The sequence below is a fragment of the Chionomys nivalis genome, chromosome 3 (genome assembly GCF_950005125.1).
Source record: "Chionomys nivalis chromosome 3, mChiNiv1.1, whole genome shotgun sequence".
In the NCBI taxonomy this organism is placed as follows: domain Eukaryota; kingdom Metazoa; phylum Chordata; class Mammalia; order Rodentia; family Cricetidae; genus Chionomys; species Chionomys nivalis.
In genome coordinates, this window is record NC_080088.1 from 78,209,886 (window position 1) to 78,224,033 (window position 14,148).

Genomic DNA, 14,148 nt, shown 5'->3' on the forward strand with positions numbered 1-14,148 from the left:
TGAATAGGAATGTGTCCATGATCTCCTTCTCATTTGTTGTTGGTGTGTAGAAAAGCTATTGATTTGTGCAAGCTGATTTTATATCCATCCACATTGCTGATTTGTGTGTATGTTTGCATTTCTAGAAATTTTTTGGTACAAAATTTAGGATTTCTAATGCATAGTATTTTGTCACCAATAAATAGGGATAGTTTGGACTATTTTTCCCATAGTTTTATTATTTTAATTTTCTTCTCTCACATTATTGCTCCATCTATTACTTTGAGTGCAATATTGACAAGGAAATGGGGTTAGTAGACATCCCTGTCTCATTCCTGATTCAGTAGGATTTTGCTTTGAATTCTTTACCATTTAGAATAACATTTGCTGCAAGTTTCTCATATAGTGCTTTTATTATGTTGCGGTTTGTTTTCTCTAATCCTACATTCTCTGATTATTTTATCATGAATGAATGTTGCATTTTGTCCAAGGCTTTTTCTGCATCTATTTACATGATAATGTGATTTTTGTCATTAAGTTTATTTAGCGCTTTATTGCGTTTGCTTACTTTGGTATGCTGAATCATCCTTGCATGTCAGGCATAAAGGCAACTTTGTCGTGGAATATAATCTTTTTCATGTATGTTTGTATTCTATTTGCAGTACAGTTTTATATAGCATTTATTTAGCATTTTGGAGTATTCTGCAGATTTCTTTTGTTGTGTCTTTTCCTGGTTTTGTTATTATAGTGGCACTGGCTCCATAGGACTTTGAGAGTGATCTTTCTGTTTCTTTTTATTATTATTATTCTGACTAGCTTAAGAAGGATTGGCTGTAGATCATCTTTGAAGTCTACTGTGAATCCATCTGGACAAGGACTTTTTAAAAAATATTTTTAATTTTTAGCTGGAAAGATTTTTCAGTCTCCTCTTTTGTTTCTGGGTTTGTTGAGGTTGTTGACTTCTTCAATGTTGGTGATTTGGCTGACTTTAGAAATTCATCCATTACTTTTAGGTTTTCTTTCTTTTTTTTTATTTTTTTTATTTTTTTATTTATTTATTTTTTTTACTTTTAGGTTTTCCACCTTAGTAGAAGAGTAAAGGTTTTTAATGGGTTTCTTTAAAATATTCTGAAATTCTTTGGTGTCTGGACACTGTTAATTTGGATTCTCTTTTTATCTTTTCTTTCCTTTTTCCCCTTGATCAGTTGGTCAATCTTGTTTATCTTCTCAAAGAATCAGCTCTTAGATTTGTTGATTCTTTTTATTGTCTTCCTTGTTTCTAATTAATTGATTTCTGCTCTTATTTTTATTATTTCTTGCCTTTGATTGGGCTTGGGTTTGTTTTTTGTTTTCTGTTTTTTTTTCTCTAATTTCCTGAGTTGCATCACCAAGCCATTCATTTGTGCTTTTTGAGTTCTTAAATATTGGCCCTTAGAGCCATGAATTTCCCTTATAGAACTGCTTTCAATGTATCCAAGAGGTTTTATTTGTTGTATTTTTGTTTTAATTTAATTCTAAGACATTCTTTATTTCTTCTTTGATTGCTTCTTTGACCCATTCATCATTCAGTAACGAATTATTTTGTTTCTCTCCATGAGTTCTTATGTTTACTAGACATTTGTTTGCTATCAATTTTAAGTTTTAAATTGTGGTCAAATAGATTGCAAGGAGTGATTTTAAACTTTTTAATTTGTTAATATTTAAATATCCAGGATATTGTCCATTTGAGAAAAAGCTTCCATGTGCTGCTGAATAGAACGTGTATTCTTTGGTGTTTGAGTGGGATATTCAGTAGTTATCTGTGGGATCTATTTGGAGTATTTTTTTTAAAGATTTTTATTTATTATGTATATAGATTTCTTCCTTCATGTATCCTGCAGTACAGAAGAGGACACCAGATCTTATTACAGATGGTTGTGAGCCACCATGTGGTTGCTGGGAATTGAACTCAGGACCTCTGGAAGAGCAGCCAGTGCTCTATTCCTCTGAGCCATCTCTCCAGCCACCTCTATTTGGAGTATGATGTCAGTTCATATTCTGTTTTTTTTTTTTGTTTATTTTTTGTGCAGATGGCATGTCTGTTAGAGTAAGTAAGGCATTGAAATCTCCTCCTATTAGGTTGGTGATTGGTATTCAAATCCAGTTGCAGGATTTTTTTTATTTGTTTTTTTAAAATATTTATTTATTTATTATGTATACAATATTCTGTCTGTGTGTATGCCTGAAGGCCAGAAGAGGGCGCCAGACCTCTTTACAGATGGTTGTGAGCCACCATGTAGTTGCTGGGAATTGAACTCAGGACCTTTGGAAGAGCAGGCAATGCTCTTAACCACTGAGCCATCTCTCCAGCCCCCAGTTGCAGGATTTTTTAATGGGATTAGTTACAGCAAAGTTTGGTGCATGTGTGTTTAGGACAGTAATGTCTTCTTGGTTACCTGTTCCCTTTATTAGATGAAGTGTCCCTCTTTAATCTGTTCTGATTAGTTTCACTTTGAAGTCTATTTTGTCGGATATTAGATTAGTGATGTATAATTGCTTTCTGCCTTATTTTTGTTGAATTCAAAGAAGACTTTAATTTCTTCCTTGACCCAGGGGTGGTTCAGGAATTGACTGCTCGATTTCCATGAGTTTGTAGGTTTTCTGAGAGTAGTATTGTTGTTAAATTCTAACTTTAATTCCTGGTGATCCGATAAGACACGGGGCTACTCCAATTTTTTTTGTTTCTGTGGAGGTTTGCTTTGTTACCAAGTATGTGATCAATTATACAGAAGGTTCCATGAGGTGGTTAGAAGAAGGTATATTCTTTTGTGTTTGGGTGGAATGTTCAATACATCTGTTAGTTCTCTTATTTCTCTGTTAAGTTTCTGTCTGGTTGACTTCTCCATTGGTGAGAGTGGAGTGTTGAAGTCTCCTACTATTAGTGTGTGGGGTTTGATGTGTGATTTGAGTTTTAGTAATGTTTCTTTTACATATGTGGGTGCTCTTATATTAGGAGCATAAATGTTCAGGTTTGAGACTTCATCTTGATGAATTGTTCCTGTTATGGGTATAAAGTGTCCTTCTCCATCTCTTCTGTCTGATTTTAGTTTGAAATCAATTTTGTTAGATATTAGGATAGCCACACCCACTTGTTTCTTAGGTTCGTTTGCTTGGAAAACCTTTTCCCAACCCTTTACTCTGAGGTAGTGTTTGTCTTTGAGGTTGAGGTGTGTTTCTTGTAAACAGCAGAATGCTGGATCCTGTTTTCGTATCCATTCTCTTAGCCTGTGTCTTTTTACAGGTGAATTGAGTCCATTGATGCTAAATGATATTAATGACCAGTGGTTGTTAACTCCGGTTATTTTCCGGTAAGTAGTGTTTGTGTGTTTGCTTCTTTTGGTTATGCTGGTTAGGTGTTCTCAGATGTCTTGTGTTTTTGTGGGTGTAGTTAGCTTCCTTGGGTTAGGATTTTCCTTCTAGTACTTTCTGTAGTAAGGCTGGGTTTGTGGATACATATTGATTAAATTTGTTTTTGTCATGGAACATCTTGTTTGGTTCATCGATGGTGAATGAAAGCTTTGCTGGGCATAGTAGTCTGGGCTTGTATCTGTGGTCTCTTAGTGTCTGCAGCACATCTATCTAGGACCTTCTGGGTTTTATGGTTTTTACTGAGAAGTCAGGTGTAATTCTGATAGGTTTATTACCTTTATATGTTACTTGACCTTTTTCCTTTGCAGCTCTCAATATTCTTTCTTTATTCTGTATGTTTTGAGTTTTGATTATTATATGGCAAGGGGATTGTTTTTTGATCCAGTCTATTTGGTGTTCTGTAAGCTTCTTGTACCTTCATAGGTATATCCTTCTTTAGGTTGGGAAAGTTTCTTCTGTAATTTTGTTGAATATATTTTCTGTGCCTTTTAGCTGGAGTTCTTCTTTTTCCACCCCTATAATTCTTAGATTTGGTCTTTTCATGGTGTCCCAGATTTCCTGAATGTTTTGTGTTAAGAATTTTTTGGATTTAATGTTTTCTTTGATCAATGAGTCTATTTCTTCTATAGTATCTTCAGTGCCTCAGATTCTTTCTTCTATCTCTTGTATTCTGTTGGTTATACTTGTCTCTGTAGTTCCTGTTCGTTTACCCAGATTTTCCATATCCAGAATCCCCTCGGTTGTGTTTTCTTTATTACCTCTATTTCAATCTTCAAGTCTTGAACTATTTCTTTTACCTGTTTGATTGTTTTTTCTTGGGTTTCTTGAGGGATTTATTAATTTCTTCCAGCTTTCTGTTTGTTTTCTCCTCTATTTCTTTAAGGGAGTTTTTCCACTTCCTCTTTAAAGGTCTCCATCATTTTCATAAGGTTACGTTTAAAGTAGTTTTCTTCTACTTCTTCTGGGTTAGGCTGATCAAGTCTTCCTGTTGTGTGACGGCTGGGTTCTGGTATTATCATGTTGCTTTTTAGGTTGTTGGAGGAATTCTTTTATTGGTGTCTACCCATTTGTTCCTTCAAATGAGGCCAGCAGTGTCTTTGCGTCTTGGTCCAATCCTTGCTGTAGCTGTCTGAGTGTTTGAGAGTTTTTCTTGATCTGTTCTGTACTGTCAACGCCTGTTTCAGAAAGCCTCTGACATCTCTTTATGCCTGCTCTCTTGGTCTTCTCTTCTGATTTGATCTCTTGGTGCTCTCTCTTAATCCCTTCAGTGCTGTAGCAAGCTCTTGGTCCCCCCAGTATTATAGCAAACTCTCAGCTCTTAGGTGGTGATGGAGGAAGGTCATTGGTTAATTAATAAAGAAACTGCTTGGCCTCATAGGTTAGAACATAGGTGGGTGGAGTAAACAGAACAGAATGCTGGAAGGAAGAGAAGTAAGTTCAGATGCAGGGCAGCTCCTCTCAGAGCCAGATGCAATGCAGCCAGCCGCCAGGTCAGACATGCTGAATCTTTCCCGATAAGCGCACCTAGTGGTGCTATGCAGATTATTAGAAATGGGCTAAATTATTACGTGAGAATTAGCCTAGAAGAGGCTAGATATAATGGGCCAGGCAGTGTTTAAAAGAATACAGTTTGTGTGTTGTTATTTCGGGGCATAAGCTAGCCAGGCAGCCGGGAGCTGGGTGGCAGGAACGCAGCCTGCAGCTCCTTCAACAAGGTGGGGTGTGGTTATTAGCTTGGGGGTCCAGTGGATGGGTTTGGGTTTGTGGGGGGGGGGCTACCCACCAGAAACTCACTGCTGGCTGGCTATAAAAGCTCAGGGAGCTGGGGAAGAGCCCCTGGGTTTTGTACCACTGGGGAGTCTTAGAGAGTAGGGCATTTGGCTATGTGGCTGTTCACTCACCTCTTAGGTCCCCTCAGTATTGGAGCAAGCTGAGTTTCAGGGTTCCATGGAGATTGCAGGAGAATCTCTTATTAACTCTTATAACTTATGTTAACCCATAATTCTTGTCTGTGTTAGCCACATAGCTTGGTAGTTTTTTCGGTGAGGCAGTCATGTCTTGATTGCTCTGTGTCTAGCTTCCTCTTTCTCTGGGTGACAACTGCAGACTGAAACTTCCCTCTTCCCAGAATTCTCGTTGCCCTGCCTCTACTTCCTGACTGGTTGCTCTGCCTCTACTTCCTGCCTGGCTACTGGCTAATCAGCATTTATTTAAAATACAAGTGACAGGGTACAGACCGTTGTCTCACAGCAGGTATGGTTAAACCAATATATACAATCTTTAAGAAAAAATTAACTTGAAATATAACAAATGACTTAGAATTAAAAAAAAATCTATACTAGGTAATCTTAATTTGCTATCACATGCTACGTATATGACTCAACTATTCTAAATATATACTGTATATGTAACTTAGATTCAACTCTTGTTTAAAAAATAGTTTTATAAAAAAATGATTTTAAATAATAGTCACATGGTACATGCCCTACGACTTCACCAGCATCTTAAGCAAACCACATTGGTATAATTCCATTGAAGGAGGTTTCTGTCCTGCCCAGTCCCGCAGCCATTCAGTCCCAAAGAAGCACATGGAGGCCTACATTAATTATAAATTGATTGGCCTATTAGCTTAGGCTTTCTTATTAAGTAACTCTTACATAACATTAACCCATAATTCTTGTCTGTTTTAGGCACATGGCTTGGTACCTTTTATCAGTGAGGTGTTCTCATCTTGCTTCCTCTGTGACTGGGTAATGACTGCAGACTGAACCTTTCTTCTTCCCAGAATTCTCCTATTCTGGTTGCCCCGCCTATGCTTCCTGCCTGGCTACTAGCCAATTAGCATTTTATTAAACAAGTACAAGAGACAAATCTTTACAGGGTACAAGGCCATTGTCCTGCAGCATAATTTAACTAAAGCAACTCATAAAATTTCTTAGTCCTCCTGAGCTCTTGTTTTATCATTGTATCTACTTTTTAGACTGAGAAGACAACAGAAGGTCTCTAAAATATCTTTGATGATTGATGGACTTTTAGATGATAATAAATAAATTCTGAAGATTATAAAGCTATACTCAGGTTAACAGCATCTAACTTAGAGATGTATGTCTAACCATTTATATCTTTGCTAACTGCTCAGCACCAGGCTTCTAGAAAATTATAAATAGAAACAATATATGTTTAATAAATATATAGTCAAGTATATCTATATACATATTTGATAAATATGGTATATTTGGTAAATAAGGTTTATAAATTCCTAAGGTATAACAAGGTCAACAGTAATTGACTTGGAGATATTTATCTAGCCTCCACCTTTACTAACCTTGGTAAACTTTAGGCATTTGGATGCTTTTAAGTTTTATTTTGATGCTAAAGGATTTTTTTTATGAAGCATGAAGATAATTTTATCTTCCAGGCAAGCTATAAAGCAGCTGCCTGGAGGGGAGAAGGAAATATCCGGGTATTTGAACTGACGTGGAGGTCAGACACGCGGCTGGCAAGTGGCCATGGGGCAATGAGAAGAGAAGCTTTAGAGAAAATGAAAGGAAGTTCAAAATATTGGGCAGGGGGAGCCCAAAATTTTAGGGAAAACATGCTCAGAAAAGAAAAGGAAAGGTAAAATTATAAATGGGAGATTTACACCCCAGTATGGCTTTGGTCCTTAAGCCTCCACAGTCAGGTGAGTGTGGTGGTGGTGGGGCAGTAATACAGTATCTCTTTAAAGGACTAATTATTCTGCCTATCTCTTTAATGTGGATTAAGCTGAGCCTACCTTTCAAGAGGTAGTCCTTTAGCCAAAGTGTCTGAACCAGTCTACTTACAATGTTAGCTCTCCACCCCCTAGAGATGATGCTGAAGGGTTTTTAATTAATCTTTAACTCTAATTTTTAAGACTCAAACTTAACAAAGATAAAACTGTAAAGTCTTTTTTTTTTTTTTTTTTTTTTTTTGGTTTTTCGAGACAGGGTTTCTCTGTGGTTTAGGAGCCTGTCCTGGAACTAGCTCTTGTAGACCAGGCTGGTCTCGAACTCACAGAGATCCGCCTGCCTCTGCCTCCCAAGTGCTGGGATTAAAGGCGTGCGCCACCACCGCCCGGCTTAACTGTAAAGTCTTAATCTTTTAAAAAATACTAACTCAAAAACTGTTACATAACTCATTTAGTAACAAGCTTTATTCAACTCCTGTATGTGTTTGCAAGTTTAAGCCTAAAGCAAGTAGCTAAAAACAAAGTTTGTTTAACTTTGTCATTTATTTTGGGAGAATGAATGCACCTTCAGTTGTAGCAGTGTTGTAGCAACAGCTACTTCTTCAAGTTACTTATTTGTGCCTTCAGGATGTGCCCAGGCCTGATCACATATATACCCCTTCAATTTGATGAAGAATTCCTGTTGTGCACATCCAATTGTATGATATTGTGGGTCAGATAATGCTTACCTCATAATGGAAGTGCAGGTTGTATAAGAACTGGCCCGGTAAGCCGGGCGATGGTGGCGCACGCCTTTAATCCCAGCACTCGGGAGGCAGAGGCAGGTGGATCTCTGTGAGTTCGAGACCAGCCTGGTCTACAAGAGCTAGTTCCAGGACAGGCTCCAAAGCCACAGAGAAACCCTGTCTCGAAAAACCAAAAAAAAAAAAAAAAAAAAAAAAAAAAAAAAAAAAAAAAAGAACTGGCCCGGTGTCAAGTACTCAGTTTACACTAAGGGTAAGAGCTGTCTCTAAATGGCAGTCTTTGTCTACAAATGGCAGTCTATGTGTCTTTCCAAAATCCCATGGGTCTCTGCTGTATTTCACATGCAGAATCTTTCAAATGTTGTAAACAGTGTCCCTATCTGTCACAGATACCTCAAGTTCCATCAGTTCTGTCAAATCATATGGTGCAAATGGCACAGCTTGTGTAGTAGTCTGGACTTGTTACAGAGCATTATCCTGTTCTGGACCCAACTCACAACTAGTGTCTTGTGCTCAGGTCAGTGGCACATATACTAAAATTGGAATGACACAGAGATTAGCATGGCCCCGGAGCAAGGATGACACACAAATTTGTGAAGGGTCCATATTTTTAAACATTTTCATCTCTCTTAGATAAATCTTATTTTACCTTTGGTGCATAAAATCAACCTGTTGATTTGTTTCCCTTATGTGTAAGTAAACCAGAATGACCAAGACTGCTTTGAGTTATTCTCTGACAATACATTTGCAGTTTAAGAACAAGACTGATTGATGGTTGGTCAAGCTTAGTTTGCTACTTATATTAAACATTTGTTCATTCATTGGATTGATGTATTCATATAGATCTTCAACAATTAACACAATAAGTTATTTTTAAGTTAGGCACTTTACCAATAACTGGCAATATAAAAAATACTAAAAATTTAAACTCTGATAAACTCATATATCATTCTTTCCTCTGCATTATTCTGGCTTAGCGCATCATTGATTTCCTGGTACTGACAATAAGAAAAATGTGGAATGTGTACATTTTTTTCTTATACATTCTATATCTGCAACATAATAATTAATTAACTATTAATTAGCTTGCTATAAAAGTTAATACAAATTCTTTGTGAAGTTCCATATGTTTTTGCCTTATGCTATAAAGTCTACCTATTTAGTTAGGATTGTCTGTGTCCTTTTGAAAAAGTACCACCACCTGTTTTTGTCTTTTCCCTTGGGGCTCAGGCATTTGTGTATAAGAGGAAAAGCATATGTGTATAAGATGCAGAGGGATTGCATTAACCAGGGTTGGTGCATGATTTCAAGGATACGATCTCTTCCTTTCACACCACGGCGCCACTCAGGACCGATGCACGTATGAACTCACGGAGACGGTGCTAATACACTCGTGGCTGGAAAGATCCAGGCTCTGAGAGGGGAAAATGGACAAGGGCTCCCACCCTTAACCAAGAAGCTACCTGTAACGGATACCTGCTCGAAAAAACCTATTTGTTTTTTTCCAGTGGAGTCTCAATGGGCATATTAAGCACACTTCAGGTTAAACCCCATGCCTAGAAGTAGTATGGCAACACAAATCCAAAGCTACAGAGAAACCCTGTCTCAAAACAAAAACAAAAACAGAAACAAAGCAACACAAATCAAATCCAAAAGGTGATTTTGTAGAGTTTTTGTCTCATATTGCTTTGTTTGGGATTTTTTTCTGTTTTATTGAGATTTTGCTTGTATATTTTAGTTTCTGTTTTCCTCGGGTATTTTTTTTTTTGTGTGTGTGTGTTTCTTTTATTTTGTTAGTTTGTATTTTTTTTGTTTGTTTATTGCTTTGTTTTCTGAGACAGGGTTTCTCTGTACAGCCTTGCTGTCCAGGAACTCACTGTGTTAACTAGGCTGGTCTCTGTCCTCCAAGTGATGTGATTAAAGTCTTGCCCCACACCCGGCTTGTTTATTTGTTTGTTTTTGAGACTGGGTTTCTCCATGTAGCTCTGCCTGTCTTGGAACTCCTTCTGTAGACCAGGCTGCCTTCGAACCAACAGAGATCCACCTGCCTCTGCCTCCTGAGTGTTGGGATTAAAGGCACGTGTCACTGCTGTCTGCCTGACAAAAATTTTTTAATTAAGGAAAAGATGGTTGGTTACTACTATAACATTTTTGTCAGTATTGCTGCAGTAGGTATATATTGCAGGCAGATCATTATTGTAAGTTGCAGGGTTCATAATTGGGTGAGATTGATAGTTAAATATATTTTCTGGTAGCTTTTCTGGTACCTTATACCACTGTGAATTCTAGTTAATAGACATGAAACATCTAGTTGAGCACCAACTGGATTTTTCCATGTTTAATTATATAAACAAGTGATATGTTCAGCAATAGGGTTTACTGTCAGGTGGTCAAGGGTAACCAAGAGCATTGTGAGTAGCCTATATTATTTGCCTATGTGGAGTGTCTATTGTACCTGACTTTGGATATTGTAAAGAGACTTTTAGAGTATGGAATTTTTAAAGACTTTTAAAGTTGTACTGTATTTTATATTATGATATATGGCATCTTGGAAGACAGATAAGAAAGTTATGGTGATGTGTTTGTCAAGTTGTCAAGGAGTGAACTCATGTTGACTAACGTTGATTGTCAAATTAACACAAATGGGAAGACGTAATCTCAGTTTAAAAATTGCCACAGATGGGCCTGTGGGCAAGTCTGTGGGGCATTTCTTTAATTGCTAGTTGATGTAGGAGGTCCCAGCTCGGTATAGGTAGTACCATCCTTAGGTAAGTGGGTCTGAGCCTGTAAATGAGGTAGGTGAACATAAGCTTGGAAGGAGGCTGCTAAGCAGTTTTTCCCCATCTCTTTCTGCTTTAAGCTCCTGCCTTGAGTCTCTGCCCTGGCTTCCCTTACTGATGACTATAATGTATAAACTAAAGTTCCTAAGTTGCTCCTTAAGCTGCTTTTGGTTATGATGTCATCAGAGCAACACTACAGCCCAAGTGTAACATTGCGGGCCTGCACTAGCCTGACTCCGACTCTTTGGAATATTGTTTTTCAAGACAGTTGTCAATACCCATATTTTATGTTGGTTATTAATAAAACGCTTGGTGTGATGTAACTACTACCGTTTGTCTAGACATTGTTTCAATATTTAATACAAAGATTCATTGGAGGAGCCCTCCTTGAACAACTAAGAGACAGTATTAGAGCTCACAGATTTTTAAAAGGCTTTTTAAGCTCTTCCGAAAGGTTGTCTTCGTCTCCTAACCCCTCCCGAGGTTTTTCTTCGGCGTTTATTGTAGAATCAAGTGTCCCAGCAATCAGCAAAGGCAAAATCTGCCCGGGTGCTCAGGAACCCAGGAGCGTCCCCACTGCGGGGGTCCTCTGTGACGTAGAGCCGAGCGCTGACGGAAGTGACGCGTAACGTCCTGCGTGCGGCGGCTGCGTCTGGTAGCAGGAGAAGATGGCGGTCTCCACAGGTCGGTTCCTTGCCCCGGTCCGTCTCGCTGTCGCTGCTGGCTGTTCGGGCGACCGCGCGGGGCTGCGGGTGCGCAGTGCGGAGGGTCACGCGGGACGCGGCGGGGGAGGGCGGGTGGCGGGGAGGTCGGGCCGCGTGTCCGAGCCCACGGGGACGGCAAACCTGCGCGCCCACTGCCCGCGGCGCCCTGCGGGAGCCCCGACTCAGCAGGCCGCCGCCGCCTCCGCCGCCTCCGCCGCCTCCGCCGCGCCGGGGTGGGATGTGCCGGGGCGGCCCGGCCTGGCGGGTGTCCCTGCACGTCCGCGAGGCATCCTGGATGGCGCTGGGGGTCTCGGCTGGGATCCCATCAGACACGTGCGGGAGGACAGGACTAACAGGGAGGACAGCCGCTGTTTCGAATGAGGGAGCGATGATTACGCTTAGCCGGCCGAATGTGTGCTCTGTTTTTTATTTAAGCGAAAAACTACAGTACCCTGCGCAAGACGAACGCCAATTGCAGAGCAGTTGCTGCTTAGCTGAGGGTTCGATTCCCATTTACAGTGTTGGGTTTCCCATTTAGGAAATTGTAATTTAAGTGTTGATGGGGCTTAGAGATTTGACGACTTAAAAATGTTAAGTTAAACCAGGTTCAAAGTGTGGAGTTTTAGCATTTAAAGATGATGGCTCATAAGATTTATATTTTTCTAGTTTTTGTTGAATCTAGGTTGTAGAAATGGAAGAGGTTGAGAGGCTGTTGGGATTATTATATACATTTTTCACAGTGATTAAGCCTTACCTTCATTGTGTGTAAGTGTCATAGACAGTAAATTCTTCAGCAGTTTTACCTCGGGGAAGTAAATCAGTCTTCTGGCCAGAGCTGACTTAGACCAAGGATTATTTTTAACGTGACATTTTAATGATCTAACTCTGATTTCTTTACTCCTTATTAGAAATGTATGTTTTTATGAACTGAACCATGAGTTTTAAGAGTTGTGCTCAATACTTCAAAATTTAAGTAATAAAATAGTGCATTGTAATATGAAAAAAATGTCTGTTTGTGATTGCATTTGTTTATTGAAACATAGTTAATACTACTCTTATGAAAGAATGTTCATTATTTTGAAAAGACCAGCAATTATATTTATGAATGGCACAGAACTTTCTGTTAAACTGTTTTGTTCTTGGAAATTGAATGTATATTATAAATAAGCTTTGGATTATTCATGTCTTTATTGCATATTTGATACCTGTATCCTGTTTGTCATTTTCACTGGTTTTAGACCAATGAAGTGGGAAAGCTTTGGTGTAATTAAATTACGTTTTAGAAAATTGGACTTATTTATTTATATTTTTGTGTCAGGGTCTCATGTAGCCAGGCTTGCCTTCTACTCTAACTGAAACAAAGTTTGGAGGAAAATGATTCAAATTAGACTGAGAATTTCTGTTGAGAAGATTTTGAAACCAAGGAAGTAAAAGCTTATATATAACTGGTACTCTCTTCCTAATGAGTAACTGGAGTATTCGTCAAAGGATGACCTTTATTCTGTTTTAGTCTAGATAATGACTTTCATATATTCCTTCCTAGATGAATCCATCTTTTACACACTTCTCACATGGAAGTGGATCTGCAGTTTCCTCATTCCTTTCCCTGTGCATCAGGAGGATTTAATAAAACTTAGCTTAAACATTACTCAAGGGAAAGGATGCTTATTAATATTTAGTATCTGTAAAATTTATTTGATTCAGTTACTGTAATTTACTGTGTAAAAGAAATTTCTGTGTGCTCTGTGGTGGTGTATCTACCTATAATCCCAGCACTGATGTAGGATTGTGAGTTCCTGATGCTCCTGGCCTACATAATGAATTCATTGGCTTGAGCTAGATAGTAAAGTTGACTTAATAATAAGATTCATTGCTTGAGAACTGATGTAGAGTGAGTCTGAATGATGGAAGATAGGCTGTCCACCAGTTTGGGAGTGGTGTATTGTTTACAGAATTGTACTTCTTTTGTCTGAGAATAAAGACATTTTCAGTTTAAGTTGGAACCTTACAAAGCTTCAGGCTACAGAAGAGAAATCTGGACCTTAAGGTCTTTACACATGTTGAATAATAGTTGTAATAGACAGTACATTATGACTCCGTTATCTTCTGAGCCGTTTATTTTGTAGATGAGCAGTAGAACTCTAGGCATGAAATGACTTTGTTGAGATTATTTAGATGAATAACCCAGCCATAAGGCCAAGCTTGAGTTATGGAACATGGGATGAGTAATACATAAACTTTGTTACTAACTCTTTTATTGACATCATTTTGTTAATAGTCTCTTGAGCACAGATTCTTTCATCGTTTTAGTACCACTCTGGTTTATGTATTCTTTGGTTTATTTGTGCATATCTAGTAATGCGAAACCAGGAGTGATGACTAATGCCTGGAATCCTGCACTTGAAGCAAGAGAATTGCTGTAAATTTGAGGACAGCCTGTGCTACATAGTTTCCGTTCAGACTAGGCAAAAGAGTCTAACTAAAAACATGGAAGCGGGGCGGGGGAATGGAAAACTAGTGATGTTATTTCATGAAGATAAAGATTTTTATTATGATAGAGGTTAAAGACATTGTATTTTATTAAAAGCTTCATCCTTTATGGGATGAAATGATGTATTTAAAAATTAAAAAAAAATGGGCAGATTAGTTGGCACAGTGGTTAAGAGCACTTGCTTGTTGTTAAAGAGGACCCAGGTTTGGTTCCCAGCACCCATGTAGTAGCTTATAATCATCAGTGACTTTATTCTAGGTAATCCTATGTCTTTTTTTGACCTCCACAGGTATTAGGTATATGTTTAAGCAAAATACTTGTGCACATAAAACCT

At 38.4% G+C, this 14,148-nt stretch overlaps 1 protein-coding gene and 1 non-coding gene across 3 annotated transcripts in view; both read left to right on the plus strand.

Annotated features, from left to right (window-relative positions):
• The first annotated feature begins 8,348 nt into the window (after positions 1-8,348).
• On the plus strand, positions 8,349-8,452 carry LOC130872353 (U6 spliceosomal RNA). Its single transcript, XR_009056953.1, has one exon. It is a non-coding gene; the product is annotated as a U6 spliceosomal RNA (small nuclear RNA).
• Positions 8,453-11,281: 2,829 nt separating this feature from the next.
• Positions 11,282-14,148, plus strand: part of Ube2v2 (ubiquitin conjugating enzyme E2 V2) — a 28,545-nt gene continuing 25,678 nt past the window's right edge. For both annotated transcript variants that reach the window (XM_057765779.1, XM_057765780.1), the window contains exon 1: positions 11,282-11,303. In XM_057765779.1, coding sequence (XP_057621762.1) covers positions 11,288-11,303 — 16 coding nt within the window. In that variant the 5' untranslated portion in view covers positions 11,282-11,287. The remainder of the gene's footprint in view (positions 11,304-14,148) is intronic.